The sequence below is a fragment of the Barbus barbus genome, assembly GCF_936440315.1.
Source record: "Barbus barbus genome assembly, chromosome: 46".
Classification (NCBI taxonomy): domain Eukaryota; kingdom Metazoa; phylum Chordata; class Actinopteri; order Cypriniformes; family Cyprinidae; genus Barbus; species Barbus barbus.
Window position 1 is genome coordinate 18,848,258 of NC_136724.1, and position 21,788 is coordinate 18,870,045.

The window sequence follows — 21,788 nt, forward strand, 5'->3', positions numbered from 1 at the left end:
TGTCACCTCACTTACCCAAAAACGCACGTTGGCGGAATATGAAACTGTCTGTTTATCTGTTCGTTCATGTCATATATGTAGTGTTTGGGAAATCTCAGCTGGGATTTCCACCCGCCCACCCTCATATCTGCACCTCGCTATATTGTAACACATACGCTTCAAAAAGGAAATTACATGATTTGTATTCAGGCCTATCACAGTATGTTCCAACACGTTTGGCAGTAAACACGCTGTAAATTTAGTGTTACGCTTTACACAAACATCAGCGCTGATAGAAGACACAAATGCGAACACAGGAAATTATAATAGTTAAAAGAAATGAATGGTTGGTCTGGCTTCCTGTTCAGGCGAGGAGCTGTACACTACGGCTAAAACAAACTGAGAAAATCTCAAAGGTGCAAGTGTTCATTCTGGATAACAACCTTTCATTGTGTTTCTCATTAAAACCGGCACAGAACAGGAAGGCCAAAAACGGAGTTGGTGCAAACTAAGCAATAGTTATTTTCACTTTCAAGAGGTAATAAACCATCAGGCCATCTCTCATCATTGCAAAAATACACCGCAGAGCTTTTTATGACTCCTTTCTACGAGTGCTAGGGAAAATGTGAGCGCCTGACTTGCTACTTTTAGAAAAGGGAAGATGCATCGGGAGTTATAAGTCAAAATAGAACAAGTTGATAAAGTATAGAGAGAAAAGCCCCTTTATTTCCAGGATCTGATTGCATCTGTAAGGGCTTGCATAACACAGTGAAGAAGAGGAAAGGATGGAACTGTTTCTAACAGGTGGTGTGCTTCAAAGACCCCTGTAAACCCAGCAAAAGTGAGTCAGACTGTTTCCTGAGGATAACAGTAACTGTGGGAATGTTTCTCTCTGGTTGTCTCTGAAATACAATCGCTCTGTCTCTTTTAAAAGCGTATACAGATGAAAGTTTTCAGGTTGGTTTTGTAGATGCAGATTCACTGAAGTGACAGAAAAAAGATTTCGGTATTACTCTTAAGTGTGCTAAGTGAGTCTGTTGGGAGTCTAGTTTCATATTCTAAAAAGAAAATGTGGCCTTTCGCCTATTTATAATTCAACACACGAAGATTTCATGAGAACAGAGAAATAAGAAAAAAAAATGATTCAGACATTTCTCAGAACTTTTTCATCAGATTAAATCAGATCATGAGTTCCTTGAAAACATGTTAATATTAAAAACTATTTACCATTTCTGGTTCTTAAAAATGGAAATATAATATAATAATAATAATAACTACATGAATTTTTTTTAAATATATAAAAAATTTTCATGTATAATTAGATTAGATATTATTCATGTTTTAAGCCATGTTTTAATCTTTTAATAGTCTTTAATTATTATATTAAATTAAATATTAAAGAAACATAAGAATATATGAACTGACGTGTAGAGGCTACTAAATAAATAGACATGAAATATTGATTAAAGGAATATTTATAATACATGAGAAGAAAGAGAGAAAGAGACAACATAAAAATACCACAGCTATGCAAGATTTTTGGCATGGGTCAATTATCAATTATACCATTTAGTGGTCATTACACAAAAATATATGTGTGACCCTGGACCACAAAACCAGTCTTAAGTCGCTGGGGTATATTTGTAGCAATAGACAAAAATACATTGTTTGGGTCAAAATAATAAATTTTTCTTTTATGCCAAAAATTATTAGGATATTAAGTAAAGATCATGTTCCCTGAAGATATTTTGTAAATTTCCTACCGTAAATATATAAAAAATTCATTTTTGATTAGTAATATGCATTGCTAAGGACTTCATTTGGACAACTTTAAAGACGATTTTCTCAATATTTAGATTTTGTTGCACCCTCAGATTCCAGATATTCAAATAGTTGTATCTCAGCCAAATATTGTCCTATCATAACAAACCATACATCAGTGGAAAGTTGATTTATTCCGATTTCAGATGATGTATAAACCTCAATTTCGAAACATTGACACTTATGGTTTTGTGGTCCAGGGTCATATTTATTAAGTAGCAGTATTCACCTCTTAAGTCCTAAAAATGTCTCTTAATAATTAAATCAAGTTGTTTTCCTCCCTGTTTTTACTTTAAATATATGTATATGTCAGGCATTGTGAACATACAGTACAAATCAGCTGTACAGTCAATGGAAAATCTGCCTGACATCAGCTAAACTAGGTGGGCTGCAAGTTGAAGTAAAGTAATTAACGCAAATTAAGGAACCGCAGTTGAATCACAGGCACCAGGTCCAGGGACTTTCAAATTTACCGATGTCTTTAAACACCATCTGATTAAAACAAATATGTCAGCCTCTCTGCAGCGAAAGGAGGTGCTTAACCTAGAAAATGTGGACTGTCATGGTTAGACTAAATGTTATATTATTATGTGGAACATGTCTAAACAGTTTGATTTGTGTGACTTATTTTCTAGCAACAAAGCTATAGGGTGTTTAAAACTAGACTAGGTCATTTTAAAAGCAAATTATACCGTATTTGTGAAAAATGCTACACATATCATCTCCCATCTATTATCAAAGTGCAAGAGCATGTTTCCTGTCTGTCTCTTGTCTTGTCTTTATCTGTATCAATCTATTCCCTGCCTTTTAATGTCTCAAGTACAGAGCATGATGCAGATAAACTAATCAGATTGTACTTGTTTTGCATCAGCGGCCTACATACAAGGTCACTGGCAAGATCCATTCAAACCCCCTGTAGGTGTACACACACACTAACACACATAGATGCACAAGTACAAACAGTTTCATATTTACTGGAAAGCTGATTAATATGCAAATATTAGAAAAGTTCTGACTTCTACTTAAAGCTATATAAAGCATCCACGCATGGGGATCTGAGTGAGTGTGAAACAGGCAGTGGGAGGAAAATTTGGATGCTTTACTTCTAGTCCTGTCCATTTGTTCAGTACAACAGAAGAGTGAGACAATTAATATACCAAAATTCCTAAGTAACAAACAGCAAAACGGATAAAGTTTATTTGCAATAATTAAAAGAAATAAAATTATCATTCACTCTGGATGCTCTGTCTATTTACTGTATTTTGTGGTATTCTGTGTAGTTGTATGATTACTCATTTACAGAATGCATTTGCATGTGCATCATTTTTTAATCACTTCTGGACTTTGCAGCCGGCTAAAAAATACTCATGTATCAACGTATTGATTTTTTCCACATATACTGTTGTATCCCATTTTTATATATCAAGATCAAGATTTCAGGTTCAAATTTAAATGAATGCAAATGGGAACAGTAGAGCACGGCACTATAGCTACACTAAGGTAGACGAGAATGAGAACGTATTAACTAATGTGTATAGAGCCCTCTCAAATCCATTTTATTTTTTCCCAATTCTGTTATATTTTTCCCAAATCTAAATTGATTTTTTTCTTGATTCCTTCTTTATTTAAATTATTCTGACTTATTTTAAATTTATTTTAAATTGTTAAATCAATTTTTAGCAGTAATTTAAATTTAAAATTAATTTTATAATTTCAATTATAAAACGTACACAATTTAACAACAAAACTATTATTTCGTTTTTAGGGCTCTGTGAAATATGCTTCATTATTTTCTCAAATTCTCAAATTTAATTTTATTTTTCATAAATTTTGTGTTTTTTGTTTGGATTTTTCAGGATTCAATTTTAGTAATTTAATAATATAAAAGAAACATATTCGTGAAACTATAACTGCTTGATAATTCATTAAATTTTATAATAAAAGGGCCCTATGAATTGATTTATTTTTTCTGAAATTCTGTATTATGTGTTTTAATTTTTTGGGGATTTATTATTTAATGCAAATTTATCATCAAAACTGGTGTAAATCAAATGAAGGCATAAAACATTAACTATTTAATCCTATAAAATGAAGTAGACAAAACAGCACCATTCATTTTCATCCATATCTATCCATGTCTTTTGCCGTTCAAAATTCACAGTCACTAGTCCATATCACGATTTTGACTAGTGTCCAGCACAACTTTTGACTCAACCATCCAAAATTCCATGACATTTGCACCACAGTTTTACTAACAGCTTGCGCCAGCGCAAACCATCTTTTGGCGTTAGAATAGTACTGTCAGATTTTACTAAAGACACGTATTGAAGAATTAGCGCTGAAAAGGCGTGGACAGTTATTTGTGTGCCTGACCTTATTGAATATGCATTTGTACTGTGGCTTCTTTCTTTCTTTCTTTCTTTTTTTATTTGCGACTGCTCTAATTTGCGCTGCACTTGGTATATTGCATATGTCGATATGTAAACGAGATGCTGCGTCTGTGTTCTTTAATTTCCACGTGGTTAGTAAATCACCCGCAGAAATGTCCATGCCCATCGACCGTTTTGGAATTGTGCTCTCGCACTAATTTGCCCTATTTAGTAAAACTGGCCCTATGTATAGTTTGCATGCACTACTTTGCTTTGGATAAAAGCATTTACCTCAGTGCTGATCCTAGACTTCTGGGGGCCATACGCAAAATGGGGGGGGGGTTGTTGAAAGAATGGATGAAACGCATTTTTCTGTGTTTCACTACGCTCGAGAAACAGTATCTCTGTTTCTCGAGCGTATGAGCGTAGGCTTGGTATGTTTTCGACTCTTTTTTTTTTTGGACTGGACGAAAACTAAAATTAAAACATCTTTGAGAGCAAGGGGGCCCCCCTGGTGTTTCGGGGGCCCTACGCAGCCTGCGTATCGGGAGGATCGGCTCTGATTTACCTAATGCATAAACATAGCCTAAATGTTAATCATCTTTAAGTCTCCACTAGTTCATGTCCTGGGGTGTGACAAATTAAATAGGAATTAAACAAAGTATAAATAGTCCATGTAGTCTGTCATTTAATATCAGGTCAAAAAATTTTAAATGTGCAATTAGCAAAATAATGCTTCATTTAAAGAGCAGTAATAGCATGTCACAACAGCCTTCTAAAAGTATATATTTTATCTACTCAGATGCATAACCTAAATACATGTGTCATATCTAAAGTCAACAGAATCAGCTTTATTCTTCTCCAATGAATGAAGGTTTTGCAATGGTTGTGATTTTACTCAACTCCAGTCCTCGGGACGCACCTGCCAGAATGATTCAGACATTGAGAAACACTGCTTTAAACAGCTATATTCTGGGATTTTCTACATTTACATTATTACAAGACAAAACCACATATCTCAGCCAATAACCAATACCATGCTCATCACATTCTGACTTAAACATCTTGAATCTTGAAACTTGTTTATATTATGCCAAATACTTCAGCCATTTCACAACCGTTTTATCTTTCACATAAAACACAGACCACAGAGAAAGTTTACATACTGTAAATATTTAAAACTCATAAACTTAAATTTGATCATAAAAACTGTGCTGTAAAACATTTCTATTCCCTGATGCTATTCACCATAATGACACTGTACTGTACTTTTACATTCAGTAAGAGTGAATGTTTAATTATGAGCCTCAATCAGATGTTAAAGTCCCCCAGCAGCCTTTGTGGTCTATTTCTGTGTCTCTGTCTAAAAGCAGACAAGTATTGTTTCATATAGACTAAACTAAGAGACCATTATGGTTCACAGACTTTTATAGCCACTCTCTAATCTCTCCCTCTTTGCGGTTTTCCTGAAGGCACGTTCCAGAAGCGTACTTTTAGATCCAGATCAGTGATTGTGGATCACTGGAGCTTAATATAATGCCATGCAGAGATCTCAGAGGAACGCTGACTGACACCGGTATGGAAGCTGTTTAATGGGTCCCGTGACTGTCAAGGTGATATATAACATGACAATGAAATTAATTTTTCATCCAGTTACAATTTTTTCAATTTTTATGCTAATTAATTATTCATTTTACTCATCTGTGCTTTCATGGCTGTACCGTAATTAAAGCAGGGCTCAGAGACGGTACAATACTGCCTTTTAAATAAAACCACAGCAGCTGAAAGCAGAAGACACATACACATGTTTTAACCTGAGGAATGACATGACCAGCCAGAATGAGGGGTCTGTAATGACTGAAAATTATCGGCGGTCAATTGCATATTTAAAAACACTCATTTGTTTAACTCCATTTAAAGATCTTCAGGCCATAAACAGAGTCAGCGTTCTTCAACATTCATTGTCCACAGCCCTAAAAGCATACACTGAAAGCTCCCATTCAAAATGTATGTGCTTTCAACAAAAAACACTAATTTAATGGAATAGATATAACATTAAAATTTACTTTCTGACTCAATGATCAAGTCAGATTTGTTCAGATTTAGAGAAATTTGGCATTACATCACTTACTCACTAACTCTGCCGTGAATGGGTGCCGTCAGAATGAGAGTCCAAACAACTGCTAAAAGCATCACAATAACCATGTGAAGCAAAAAGCTGTGTTTGTAATAAATAAACTCATAATTAAGACTTTTTGACTTTAAACCATTGCTTCTGACTAAAATACAAATCCTCTACATAATATTGCCTTCTTTAGTGAAAAAAGTCATCTCGTCTGAATCAGGAAAGAAATATGCACAGATCAAGCACAGTTTATATGCAAAACCAGTTCTAAACAAAAACAGTGGATTTTGATGTGAGAGGACAACAGGTGATTGCGGTATTTTGGCCAGAAGTGACACTTTAAAGCTAACGCCATAATGATAGATTTTGTTTCTTACAAACACACAAATTTTCACTTCATTAACTGATGACTTAGATGTTAATGTGATGTTTTTTATCAGTTGTTTGGACTCTAATTCTGACGGCACCCATAAACTGCAGTGGATCCATTGGTGAGCAAGTGATAATACTAAATTTCTCCAATCTGATCTGATAAATAAACTCATCTACATCTTGGATGGCCTAAGAGTGTGCACATTTTGGGTGATATATTCCTTTACGTTTCATCATATTATATAACTTTTTGTTCCACAGAAGAAATAAAAACAGCTGGTTTTTGGTGTTTTTATTCTGATACAATTCCCAACAGTTCATCTGAACATCTGCAGATCGATTCCTTAGCAAGACAAACGAACAGGATGAAATTTACTTTCTGGCCTTTATGACTGTGTTTGTATTACCAGTTTTTGGCCAGTTCATCCTAATCTCTACGCCAATGTTCTAGGGGATGAAAACAACACTGCATAGACAAAACCGGTGCTCACGTGGAAGCATATTCACAACCAGTTCTGAGTAATATTGTGCTGAAAACCCCAACACTAACACTGATCTAAGCCAGGTGGATCCCACTTGAGAGGAAACAGCTGCTATAATGACCTACAGAATGATCTCAGCTCATTGCTGTACTTCTTTTTATGAAAAATTCGAATTTTCTTGTAACGTGACAGTACACACTGGTCATAATAGGGAACCTCACAAACTCAAGATCTTTATCACGATATGAAAATGATAACTTAGCAACAGTATTTCTCAGTGTTTCACAACCAACTGAAACTCCTCTGTAATTCCTCAAGCGAGGAGGAAGCACACAGCTTCTCCCACACTCACACACTGCCCACACATCTGAGAGCATTAGTCCTACTGTGCCCCGAGAGCCAGCATCCTTCAGCTTTGACAAAAATAGGAACGTCATTTAAAATATGCAAAGCAAGTGGAATTTCAACTGAATGTCACCTGATGACGAAATTGTTCGCTAGTGTGGATGCTAATATCGTTATCTTTATAGTTACCTTTCTTGGTATAAACGGGCCTTTACTCGTAAAGCCTTACCGCCACCTACTGGCTTATCAATGTAACAAGAAAGAATGTTAGTTGTTTAGTTAAGTTGATTTTGCCATATTTTATTGTAATTTACGCTACAGTGTACATTTTAGTTGTATTAAACATTACTTGCACCTTATAACTAACTGTAGTATAATGAAAGTTACTATACAAATCAGCACACATTCTTATGCAGTACCCACAACACATAAACAAGTTCCTTCTGTGATGGTTTTATGATGAAGTTATGCTAAAATATTGCGTGTATGTATTATCATCCATGTACTGCAGACTCAAAACAGTTCCTAAAAAATCTGTCCCTGGCTGCATTTCAGTCACGTGCTTAAGACCCTCATGAAAGTTTTACTGGAGGACTCTTTAAAAACACTTGGGAGGACATCTTTTCTAAAGCACACAGCTTTGAGCTTCACTGAAGCTGATGGGATCCAAACAGATGGCTCGGGGGTGCACTGGAAAAGAAAGATCTCTGCAAACAAAAATATCTCTAATTAGCTTTAAAAATGACACCTTCAGTATAAAGCCTCACAATGCCACGCTTCCAAGGATCAAACATCTCATAAGAGCTCCAAGCACGATTCGGCTTTTGTATTTTCGTACCAAGCGCCCACTACAGACTGAAAAAAATCAGTCTTTGCAGCCCACTTTGAAGAGATATGCAGCTTGAACATGATGTGTAAATAGGACACTAAGGTGGTACAAAGTGTTTGATGTTTGCAGATCTCTAAACAGGACCCTCAGCGGTTATGATGAGAATGTTAGACGCGCTCTGCAAAAAGCCCCATCTGTAATAGCGCTGACCACAGCAAGGAACTCTTCACACCAAAACACACACCTGCCTTTCATCTTCTCAGTGAGAAACATCGGAGAGACAACAAGCAGATTTAGCAGTTCTTTTTTTCAGGATGTTTCCAGAACATTAATTAAGAAAAAACAGGATTGCAAGATGTAAACTTGTAAAAGATGTAAAAAAAAGGGAGAATTGTAAGATAAAAATTGTTATTACCTTTTATTTTTTTTTATTACCTATTTTAATTTTAGAATTATAAGACACTCTGAATTATGAGACAAACATCAATTCTGAGTTTAAATCTTGCAACTCTGTTCATATCTTGCAACAAAACATGTTTTTCATTACATTAAATGCAGTGTGACAGTAACATAGTCCAATTTTTCAAGAGCCATTTTCATCCAATGACAGTAAATGTGTTAAAGGGTCTTGGTCTCAGGAAGGGTTTGGTATTTAAACACACACCCTCCCCCTCCATCATGAGGCCCCAGGAGTCGACCACAGGAAGCATGAGTAAGCTCACAACTCAACCTTCAGGGAATGCCACGTAGTACGAGGAAAGGAAAGAGGAAGTGTGAATGCTTTCCAGCAGTTTACAGCTCTCTGCTCGAGGACATGTGACTCTGTGACTGGGGTTAGACAGCCAAGCAGACAGAAACACAGACAGACAGACAGAAAGAGACAGTCATGCAACCAGGAGATCAGTTTCTGACAAAGGCCTGATGAAACCACCGCATGTATTTGTGGATACTTCTGCACACATAAATATGCACAGTAGTACATATATAACATGCATACATACATTTATAGATATGGGCACAATATGCTGTAAACCAATAAGTAGTATGCAATAAATACACTTAGCCACACATGGGCAGTTAATATAGCTTGTCAAGCAGTAACTGCAACTTCCTGTTATTTCAAAAAAAGCATTTTTCTTCATTTTACTTTTTCAAATACTGCAAGCCTAAGTAATACATTTTAAATAATTAAATTAAAAATAATAAAAATAAACAAAAAATAAATAAATTATGCTACAAAGAAACAAAATTCAAAAGTGCAACCATATAAATACATAAAAAACATAAAAAAACAAGTATGTGTCTGTGTGCATATATGCTATTTTTATGCTATTTGTTTTTTTTATGTTTGTAGATATGAATTATGTATGTTTGCACTTTAGATTTTTGTTTCAATGTATACATATATTTGTATATCAAAAGTACGAACACACACATTTATGCATATACATTGCATACTGTATGTGTGTGTGTGTGTGTGTGTGTGTGTGCGTGTGTGTTTTTGTTTCCACATATACATATATTAGTATTTGGTTGCACTTTCATACAGTATCTTCCCTGAGATCCCAATTCAATACTATATGTGTTGCTAGAATTGGCCTCTCCTCGTCACAGTTCGGCGAGAGTGTGGAGATCATCAATGCGTGTCTTTCTAAAGACCCTTGAGGAGAATCAGAGCACTTGACACACGCCTCCTCATATGGTGTGTGTGTGTGCTCATTCTGAGAGCCCAGCACTTCACATCACAGCATACTCTTGACTAACAGCAGATGTCAGATGCTGTAGTTCCTCTCAAAGAGCTCTGACACATCCCGACACTATACCCCTCAGGCCTGAACTGCTTCTAACACCCAACTAAACAATGATTCCTGGGTACCATCATTCAGTGTGACACATTTTACACTCTGTGGTGTGATTATATGGCTTGTAACACCTGCTAACACCTGCACTTGTTTCCAATACAGTCTGTTGTTAGCATATGTTGCTAAGCTAACATTTTACTCTGATAGACACTGAATTAGTCAATTTCAATTAGACGGAACTAGTTTTCTGACACACATTAGTACTGAATGAAACTTTAAATATATTTATAATTAGAATTTCTCTCAGTTTTTTTATCCATAGTTTGCTCTGTCTGCAAAGGATACTACCTTTTAATTTGCTAATCATTTTTGTGCCAACTTCTGAAGCATCTTACACATCAGAAATGTGCCTATGTTGCCTAAAAATAGGCAGCTCACTAGCTTTTGACAGACAGAAGTTTGTGTGTCTGTATATTTATAGGCTTAGTTGTGCATTCAGTGTCCATATAATGATAAAAGTAGTAAAGACAGAGACAAATAAAGAGAGAGAGAGACAAGCTGGCAATGTGAGAGCAGCTATTGATTACTGTCTTTCTCCTTAGTGGCAGTGATATATTTAACTGTGGAAATCCAATAGCAGGACAGATGCTCTGCACTTTGTCTTCTTCTGGGTAATTTTCTGGCCTTCTGATCATCTTCTCTCTCCTCCAAAGCTCACAGGCACTTGACATTTGTAAAACTTATAGATCTAATCATTTATGGTGCTAAATATGATCCATCTTCACTTCAGTAACAGTGACGGTTTATAAGCAACAACGTTTACAAGAACCCATGAGATGACCTGATGACTCTTTCGACACAATTCCTTAGGAAATTCTGTGACTTCACCACACCAGATCAAGTTTACTGAACTAACTAACATTTAGGAGAACTTCACCCATCTGTATTCAATGGGTCTAAGATGCCAAGTCACCCTGTGCATTAAAATGCAGAAGCCAATATCTAATATGTGACATTTGAACTTATTTCCATTGGTTTGTCAGCAGAATGTGGCTCAGAATAGAACAGAAGTGCTGATGATAGAATCACATGACTGATGTATCAATCGCAACTTGGGACATGGCACATCGAGTGTAATGACATCAAATGTAAGTGCCTAAAAATCTAATCTAATCAAATAACTTTCTTCATGAAACAAATACTAACTTTCTAATGTTTTTGAGCTAGATTATGGGTTTGCATTGCATTGCATTTTTTTTTTACAAATTTATGTATACAGTACACATTATACAACCCGAATTCCGGAAATGTTGGGACGTTTTTTTTTGTTTTTTTTTAATAAAATGAAAACTAAAAGACTTTCAAATCACATGAGCCAATATTTTATTCACAATAGAACATAGAGTACATAACAAATGTTTAAACTGAGAAATGTACACTTGTATCCACCTAAATGAGCTCATTTCAAATTTGATGCCTGCTACAGGTCTCAAAAAAGTTGGCACGGGGGCAACAAAGGGCTGAAAAAGCAAGACATTTTGAAAAGATTAAGCTGGGAGAACATCAAGCAACTAATTAAGTTAATTGACATCAGGTCTGTAACATGATTAGCTATAAAAGGGATGTCTTAGAAAGGTAGAGTCTCTCAGAAGTAAAGATGGGCAGAGGCTCTCCAATCTATGAAAGAGTGCATAAAAAGATTGTGGAATACTTTAAAAACAACGTTCCTCAACGTCAAATTGCAAAGGCTTTGCAAATTTGATCATCTACAGTGCATAACATCATCAAAAGATTCAGAGAAACTGGAGAAATCTCTGTGTGTAAGGGACAAGGCCGAAGAACTTTGTTGGATGCCCGTGGTCTTCGGGCCCTCAGATGACACTGAATCACTCATCGGCATGATTCTGTCATTGACATTACTAAATGGGCCCAGGAATACTTCCAGAAACCACTGTTGGTAAACAGAATCTGCCGTGCCATCTGCAGATGCCAACTATAGCTCTATCATGCAAAAAAGGAAGGCATATGTGAACATGGTCCAGAAGCGCCGTCGTGTCCTGTGGGCCAAGGCTCATTCAAAATGGACTGTTTTAAAGTGGAAAGGTGTTCTAAGGTCAGACGAGTCAAAATTTTACATTCTTGTTGGAAATCACGGACGTCGTGTCCACCGGGCTAAAGAGGAGGGAGACCTTCCAGCGTGTCATCAGCGTTCAGTTCAAAAGCCAGCATCTCTGATGGTATGAGGGTGCATAAGTGCATACAGTATGAGTAGCTTGAAGGCACTATCAATGCTGAAAGGTATATAAAGGTTTTAGAGCAACCCCTCCAGACGACGTCTGTTTCAGCAGGACAATGCAAAACCACATACTGCAGCTATTACAACAGCATAGCTTCGTAGTAGAAGAGTCCAGCTGCTGAATTGCCCTGCCTGCAGTCTAGATCTTTCACCTATAGAGAACATTTGGTGCATCATTAAACAAAAAATATGTCAAAGACGACCACAAACTCTTCAGCAGCTGGAAACCTATATCAGGTAAGAATGGGACCAAATTCCAACATCGAAACTCCAGAAACTCATAACCTAGACGTCTTCAAACTGTTTTGAAAAGAAGAGGAGATACTACACCATGCCCCTGTGTAAATGAGGAGATGTAAACATGCCCCCGTCCCAACCATTCTAAGACCTGTAGCAGGCTTGATTTAGTTGAGCTGTCACTGTGGCTGTAAACATATAGACACATTGATCAAGCTAACAACCCTGCAGCTCAAAAGCTTATTACTGGAGAGCAATCGTTACCATCTATCAGTCAATGAGAAATACGTCATCACAACAGGCAACACTGCATCAACAGTACAAAGAAACAGAGATGAAAACAATCAGAAATCATTTTATCTCTCAAATTTCAAATGCAATTGATTAGAACGCAAATGCAGTGAATTTTATATTAAAGACACATATTTTTATATTAATATTCGTACTGAAGTACCATGTCCATCCACCATATTTAACGTGCACTAAACACAAAAAAATGTCAAGCATATTTTAATTATATATTTAATTTCATACATTATGTATTTTAATTAATTTGGTTCCATTTATAGATTTACAAATACATTTAATGATAAATAATAAATTTTTGTGACATATTACAGCAGCGTTACTTTATTCCAAATGTCCTTTTAAAAATGCTTTCAGAACATTTGTGTCCTTGTGATAAAGCAAGCGTTGACAGAGTTGCCCGTAGCGAGTGTCAGATGAATGAAACGGATGTTTTGCCAGTCATGTGGAAAAAATTGTTGATGTCTTCTCTGCGCGTTCTACAGAGGGCCGAGTGTATGCCCGTGTCTAAATGTGTGTGTGAACACTTTCCCCTTCTGTGCTTATGAATACACACAGAGATTGTGTGAGATAAGAGAATCAACAGATGTGCGAGTATAGCAGGCAGCTGTGGACAAATCACACGACATGAGTTCTAATACATGTCTGACAGTGAACTAAACAGTGTCAAACTGACTAAACAATGCACTTTATATAAGAGAAGGGTCAAGTGCACATGAGCCCCTTCCATGCACAACAAAGACACACAACATTTATTTGACAAAAGATACATTAGTGCTTACTTCAGATTTTCTAAAAGCTTCTAAGAAGCACATTTGATTTAACAATGAAGCCACATTTATTTTTAAAGCATACTAGGATAAATGGGGAGGTGTAACACCTAAAATGAGTGACAGTTCACTCAAATGGTCGATTTTGTTGCTCCATTAGCAGTCTGCGCTCAGTCCGGACACAGCAGGAGTTGCATTTTATGTTGCAGCAAGCACTTTAAAAAAAATCATCACATCAACATTGCTTAATTTTCAGAAAGGTTTATATCTGAGTGAGATTTTTTTAGATATACAAATATTTAAAGAAATCATAAATTTTAGAATGAAATGAACTAAAGTGGACCTATTATGCAAAAATCACTTTTATAAGGTGTTTGAACACAGTTGTGTGGCTGCAGTGTGTGAAAACATCCAGCCTTTAATGGTAAAAATCCAACCACTCATTTATTTATAATCTAAAAAAATCATAAACTGTCTCTCAGAACGAGCTGTTTCAGATTCTCCCTCTGTTCATGTCACAGATGGGAAAAAGTCCCGCCTATTAGTGACCCTGTCCTATAAGCATAGACACAGCCCTGAGTGAGAAGCTGCGTCAGCTCCAGACAAAGTAAGTATCACACGTTTGTTTTCCAAACTGCCCTTCTGAAAGAGCTTCTTGGCACTCTGTAAGGCTAATGATGCTAAAGCTACCATTGTCTCTGACTGTTCTCACTGGTGCTGTCTTCATGAATGATCGTGAATAGGAATGTGCTAGTTAAAAGCTGCATATGAAAGCAATGTGAGTCGATCACTTGAGTTAGTTGAGCTCATAATAACGAGTGGGACTTATAAAGTTTGTGATAGCATGCCATGCACCATGAGACCAGCTATGTTGTTATTTTTATTGCGCTGTGCTCCCTCCCTGTGCAATTCATAAACGCAAATTTATTATGCACAGTACAATCAGATGACTGACTTTGAAACGGAGTACGTTTTCTGTAAAGATAACAGGCTTGTACTAATCGTGGAATGTTTATTTGCAAAGGCTAGCACTGCTAATGCGGGAGCTCGAGCTCTTGAAGCTCCGCCCTCTTCTCCAGGAGCACCAGCTCATTTGCATTAAAGGAACACATTCAAATACAGAGCGTTTTGGCTCACACCCTAAAAGTGGCAATTTTAACAAGCTATAAAAAAAATTCTGTTGGGTATTTTGAGCTGAAACTTCTCATACACACTCTGGGAACATCACAGACTTATTTTACATCTTGTAAAAAGGAGCATAATAGGTCCCTTTAAGTAATTATACGTTATATACATCTATGTATTATATACAAAATCTATATATATACTGTATGTATGTATACATGTTAATATTTCTTAAATATGTATTGTATATACATATGTGTGTTATTATATATAGTTCATAATACATGCACGCATAAATTCCACAGAAATCCCTAAATACAAATATAATATAATACTGTTTTTGTGCACAGTTACAAAATATGAGATAATATTAAATCTAGATTTATTCTGTCTTTTTCCATCTTGTTTGACAAGAGCCACATCAAAATCTGCTACAGTAAAACTGACAGCTTGCTGTTTACTTGTTTGCCTCCCTGGGGAGGAATATTACATGATCTCTCCCAGCATCACGCAACACTCAGTACTAATTCACTGTCTACCGCTCACATTTAACAGCAGGTGAGAGAGAACTGACAGGTCGCTGAGTTTACATTAAGACACCCGTTTGGGTTTAGGGGCTTGACTGTATTGAAAAGTATCAGGCCTGGGGCAAAACATCTGCCTGGGTCAATATGCTGACTAATACACAATTCAAAGTTAAAAACAGACACAGTTTGACTTCTAAACACACATATGACTGCATGCAATCAGTCCAACAAGCATGTAACTAATTTGAAGATGTAATACATCACGACAATCGCGCCACACCCTCACAGGGGGCGGCCACTTCCCCTGCCGTCTTCCACTGATCTTTAAACATACTTAAATTACCAGCAGGATGAGACGCAGACACTGAGACTTTATTACAGCAGACGGCCAACAAAGAGCTCAGCATCTCTCAACTGAGACACAACACCACAAAAAACACAGCCAGCTCACAGGCTAATGTCAGGAAACTTAAACACAACCACATCTGTGACTGATGCAACACCATAAACTCTCCCGGATGACTGTGGCACAAGAACAATTCAAATTACGGCAGTTAGATGATGCTTGCAAACAGAACAAGTAAATATGTCAGTGGATTGTGGGATGAGTGCAAAGTGAACGTGTTTCCAACAAGAGAGTTGAAAGTGAAATTTGATCTTACCTTTCCGAAATCACGAACGTCAAACAAATCGAAAGCCTCAAACAGCTCGCTCTTCTTCATGCCGAATATCTCTGAGCAGGCGTGCAAAAATGTCCTGATGTTCTTCAAGCAGAGAAACTAAACAGAAATAAAAGGCATAATTTATATCAAGGAAGAATATTTCATATTTAACTAATTTTTAATATTAATATTGATATTGAAGTATCATTTGTGTTCACAACACTTGATGATTTATTTAAAAAATAATTATAAACTTAATCTAACAAAGATATTATTTGAATATACATTTTTATGAATATTTTAAAGTATATACATATTTACATGCTCATATAAGGTTCACACAATGTCATTTTCATGTTCATGAAAACATTTTTTAAACAGAAAATTATTTTAAAAAATGGTTAGATTTTTTGTTATTACACCAAATCTGCCATGATAAAGTCATACAGTATATACCATTTACACAATATTAAAACAAAAACATAAGTTGTAATGAAAACTGGATTCTTCCCCATCTTAGAAATCATTTTAATAATCAAACATAATAATAATTAAGAGGAAGGGACATTATTTGAGTTTTGAGAAGCCATGTTTGCAAGATAGCAAAACTTCTATATTCTCTGTACGAGAGAAAGAAAAAAAATTGCTTACAAAAATTTGCTTTAAAAATCACCTTTCCAAAATAAAAGTCTCTCATTATATAATACTGATTGTATAATGTAATATAATTATATAATACTACATAATATAGGGCTTATTGTTTTTAAACAGTCCCAAATTCAATTAAACATGAAAGCATATGAGAACTATAACTAAAAATGCATATTGGAAATCAAGATCAAAATGCAGACAAGCCTGCATCAAGCTTTTTTCAATTCAATTTTCCATTCTTATTTCATGCGATACTTTCAGCGAATCATGACTAATGAGTTTACCAAAGAGCAAAAGACTTCATTTATGGAGTGAAATGAGACGAGTCTCGAGCACAAGCTGTCATGTTAAGCATAAATGGCTGCCCACTGCTCCGGGTGTATGTTCACGGTGTGTGTGTGTGTGTGTGTTCACTGCTGTGTGTGTGCACTTTGGATGGGTTAAATGCAGAGCACGAATTCCGAGTATGGGTCACCATACTTGGCTGAATTTCACTTCACTCACTTTATGAGGACACTGCCTATGTCCCCGTAATTCAAAAGGCTTAAAAAACATACTAAATGGTGTTTTTTTGAAAATCTAAAAATGCACAAAGTTTCCTGTGAGGGCTAAGTTTAGGTGTAGGGTTGGTGCAGGGCAATAGCACACACAGTTTGTTCAGTATAAAAACCATTACGCCTATGGAAAGTCCCCATAAACCACAAAAACCAACGTGTGTGTGTGTGTGTGTGTGTGTGTGTGTGTGTGTGTTTTATTCATAATTATTATTTTTTTTTTTAATGATTAATTAGTGCTTTTTACGTATGTTTTTTAATTATTAAAAACGATAAAAAAATTTAAAAATATTTTACAATTATAAATAAAAAATGACTCATAATTTTAAAATTTTACTACTTAAAAACTTGAATCATTAATTGAAAAATAAAAAAAATAATAATTAATTATCACACTAAAATTAAATAAATATAATTATTAATTTCATTTGTAAAAATAATTATTTATTATTATGACTGGAAATGAATCTTGCACATTTCTTTTAAAAGAAGAAAAAAAATGTCAGTTTTGTAAAGTTATGATCTGTAATTTCCTTTCCCAGTATGTGCGAAATGCCAAAGTGACAAAAGACACAGGAAATTTACATCAACTGTGCAGCAATGTGTTCTCACAACAACCCAGAAAACAATGATTAGAATCTTAATGGATGTCCTGTTATGGTCCACAGATCAGCACCTTTGCCCTCTCGCCGGGCACGTTCACAAGAATGTGTCTGTTTTTACCAGTTATATTATCACCCTCCATCTGTCGGTGGCCGTGCGTCGCCTGTCAAAAAAGACTTTCACATCTTGCCGCAATGCCATGCTTCTATCTTAAGCAACAAGACGAAGTGAATTATATCAAGAGTCTGTGCTTTATGCGGCAGCTGCACCTGTGATTTCTTGAAACAGAAAGTGCACACATAATGTGAAACTGTAACCTCCGTGAGAGCAAGGACGCTCAACCCTCAGTCTGAAATGAGACTCGTCCTCTGGTATACTGATAGAAAACATCAGCCTGGCAAATTCAAAAGGCCAGCTTTTTCTCACAAACAAACTAAGCCAGCAGATCAAAAACGTCACAAGCACCACCTCTCGGTTCCCATCCCCTCTCTACAAATGACTCCACCAGAGGCCTAGGGCCGCACTTGTGCACAGATAAGACAAGCAAATGTTTAGCGAGCAACTGTTTTCAACACATTATCAGAAAGGCACATCTCGCGCTTGCCATGGAGTCTTTAGGAGTCCTGCAGGGTTTGGAGGAAGCTAGACAGAAACAGAGAGGAAGACGAAGAGAGGCGATGAATGTTTAACACACGATGCGTCAGTGCTGTTTTATGCATTACAGCCGCTGTGGACCCAGTGGGTTTTATTGGAGAGAAGCCCTGCTCAACCAAACACGGCTTTGGAGGAAAACTGCTATTCCATCCACTACTGTACTGCTGGATCTCTGCGAGAGACTCGCAAATGTATTTTCCTACTTCTCCTGAGGGGCATACTGAGACTACGAAGGAACATAGTAATACTAATGTATAGCATTTCATTCATAATAAATAGCATATGTGAAACAGATAGCAAGATGGCTTTGGAGATACTGATTCTGGTTTAAAGGGAACCCGCCATAAAAAATGTATGGATTTATTTTTTGCTGTTTTGAGATGTGAGAGTGTCATACTATGTAGATTATGTTTGGGAATTAAGAACCGGTTCTTACTTTGCATTATTATATTACACGAGTATCAGCGTTCAAGTGCATGTCATATTGTTTTCAGCAAAACTAATCCTGCCTAATTACACTCAAAATATTAACAAAGATAACAAGGCAAGAAGTCAAAGACAGACATTGCTAGATGCAATATGAACACATTTCGTCATTTGTATATGCTTTTGAATATAATATGATTTATACATATGATTTTTTTTCATGTATTGCATCAAGCAAGACTAAAATTTTACACATACTGTAAATATGAACAAAATTTGCTATAAAATAAAATATATTTCAAAAAATTATAATAAAATGCAATAAAATTAATTTAATAAATAATATTAAATATATAAAATAAAAATAATTTACTATGATTTTCTTTCATACTTTATTTAATTATATATATATATATATATATAGAGAGAGAGAGAGAGAGAGAGAGAGAGAGAGAGAAGAATTGTCTCCTATATATCATATTATTTCTTCCTTAAAATCACTAGAATTACTATCTATCTATCTATCTATCTATGACTGAATCATTCATATTGAAACATGCTCTCAGATCCATTCATACCATTTCAGACAGTAAGCTAAAAAAATAATAAAAAAAGCAGGTTGGTCAGAAATCTTGAGTGTATTATCACAGCATAACATTGTATTTAATTTTCAGCAATTTGGCACAAACTTGAAAATCAGAGTGAATTACACTGGAAGCTTCCACATAAAAAGAGGTTTGCTAATCATAATAGAGGTCTTAAGTACAGAAGTACAGTACAGTAGCTTAAAGACTCTGTTTAAGTATCAGAAAGAGAATGTAACTATAGCACAATACAACTCTTTTAAAGCAAAAAAACTTGGACTTATAATAAAAAGCTATAAAAAAAGAGTATGATATAGCTCCTTTAGAGTCCAAAGGCATAGTGTTCACAGTCATACCAGTAAGGCTTTCAAGATAATGAAGCCTTAAAATGATTCACTGAAACTGATTCTAGGAAAGTCTGAGTCCTGACATCCTCTTAACAGCAGTGGCTCCAAAAGTACCAAAAACCTCATTCAGAAGAAATAGGAAGTCAAAGGTGTTGTAAATCAATGGCTTCAGACACTTTTACAGTGTTACGTCCTGTGCAGAGAGCACCAGCTGTAAGCCGTGTGCAGCTTTTACACTTGGTTTAACCAAGCAGACAGCTAAACAAGTTGTCTTGTCAAAACAATGTGCTGGATGAAGAATGGGTCTGCAAAGATGCTTTATTAAAACTGCATGCAAGAGAGCACAGTGGGTAGAGGGTGACCCAGAGCATCAACTCGACAGTCAGCAGGGCATGCTAGCACTGAAGCGTTCTCCATAAAATATGCTTTGTTCAATACATTTATGAGCTATAGATTTATCTGGCATCTGTTATATAGGTTACAATGGTTTTATGAATTGTAAATGTAGTCTGTAAATGCTCTCCAAAGCCACTTTAAACAGTCTGATGAAATCTCCATTTAGTGCTATCAATGCTAACAACAATAGTGTGGTTCAGTGGTAGTGAGTTTATGCACCATTTAGAATTTTATCTAAATCAATTTCTGAATTTGGAAACAAAACAGGATAGATGGATGGATGGGTAGATAGATAGATAGATAGATAGATAGATAGATAGATAGATAGATAGATAGATAGATAGATAGATAGATAGATAGATAGATAGATAGATAGATAGATAGATAGATAGATAGATAGATAGATAGATAGATAGATAGATCTATCTAATATTCTCTATATTAAATACTTCAGACATGCATAGCAATTTGGTGGTGAACAAAGCAATATTTGAACCCCAGAGAAATCAATGTTGACCTTGGATACATGCATTCTATTGATTTTCTTAGCATATTTCCGATGCAACAACTGATTGTTCTTATTAAGGATGGATGCTTATGGCATCACGCTGTGTAAAACGGACAGGAGGGGCGGATAAACACTGGCTGGTGGCTAAATTGTCATCACTAGCAGAACTGTGGTGAATTGCCCTTCACAGGGCACTGCACACGGGTTAGTGCACACCACACTGGGAGAAATGAACCGTCAGGACATTGTGAGAGAGGTCTAATGGTCAGACTCAGTATCAAACAGCCTGTGCTACTACAAACATGAGGCTGTATCACACACAATGTTTGGAGTGGCATACTATCATACCAGCAGTACTGTTTTGCAGCATTGCATGTATACACTATGCAGATCTTCTCTATCAATAGAAGGCTACTAATTCAAAAACTGTGCAGTATATAACAGAATACAGTACAAGGAATACTGTCTCCCACAATGCATCATCATCATGATCCTTCCATTCTAGAGAAACAAATAGTCCAAAAGCAATATCAACTGTATTTTTTTCACACCAAATTGGTTGAAAACTACAGAACCCCTAAAGGCACATTTGCTATGAAGACTTTCGCGTGCGCATGAGAAACATTCGCATGCTCATAAGAAACATTTCACGTGCTCGTGATAAATGGTTTGCGTGCGCGTGGGAAATTTTTCGTGTGCGCACGAAATCAAACACACCTAATCCAGCTAATCAAGCTCTTCAAGTCCACTAGAAGCTTCCAAGCAGGTGTGATTGATTAGGGTTGGAGCTAAACTGTGCAGAGCTGTGGCCCTCCAGGAATTGAGTTTGAGACCAATTATTTACAGTACAGTAAAAAAAAAATTGTCTGTCGTTTTTTTTTTTTTACTGTAAATGGATCTATAATTTACTATAATTTTAATATAATATTATAATTATCACCTTGAAAATAATAATACATCATATTTGTTTTATTTTAAATTAAATATAATCAAGTGTGATATGTCATAATTTTTAAGG

General features: G+C 35.9%; 1 protein-coding gene across 1 annotated transcript in view; it reads right to left on the reverse strand.

Annotated features, from left to right (window-relative positions):
* The window catches only part of LOC306865064 (guanine nucleotide exchange factor VAV3-like), a 67,772-nt gene that overhangs the window by 38,956 nt on the left and 7,028 nt on the right, over positions 1–21,788 (reverse strand). Inside the window, exon 2 of the mRNA XM_079409422.1 lies at positions 16,048–16,164. Coding sequence (XP_079265548.1) covers positions 16,048–16,164 — 117 coding nt within the window. The remainder of the gene's footprint in view (positions 1–16,047; positions 16,165–21,788) is intronic.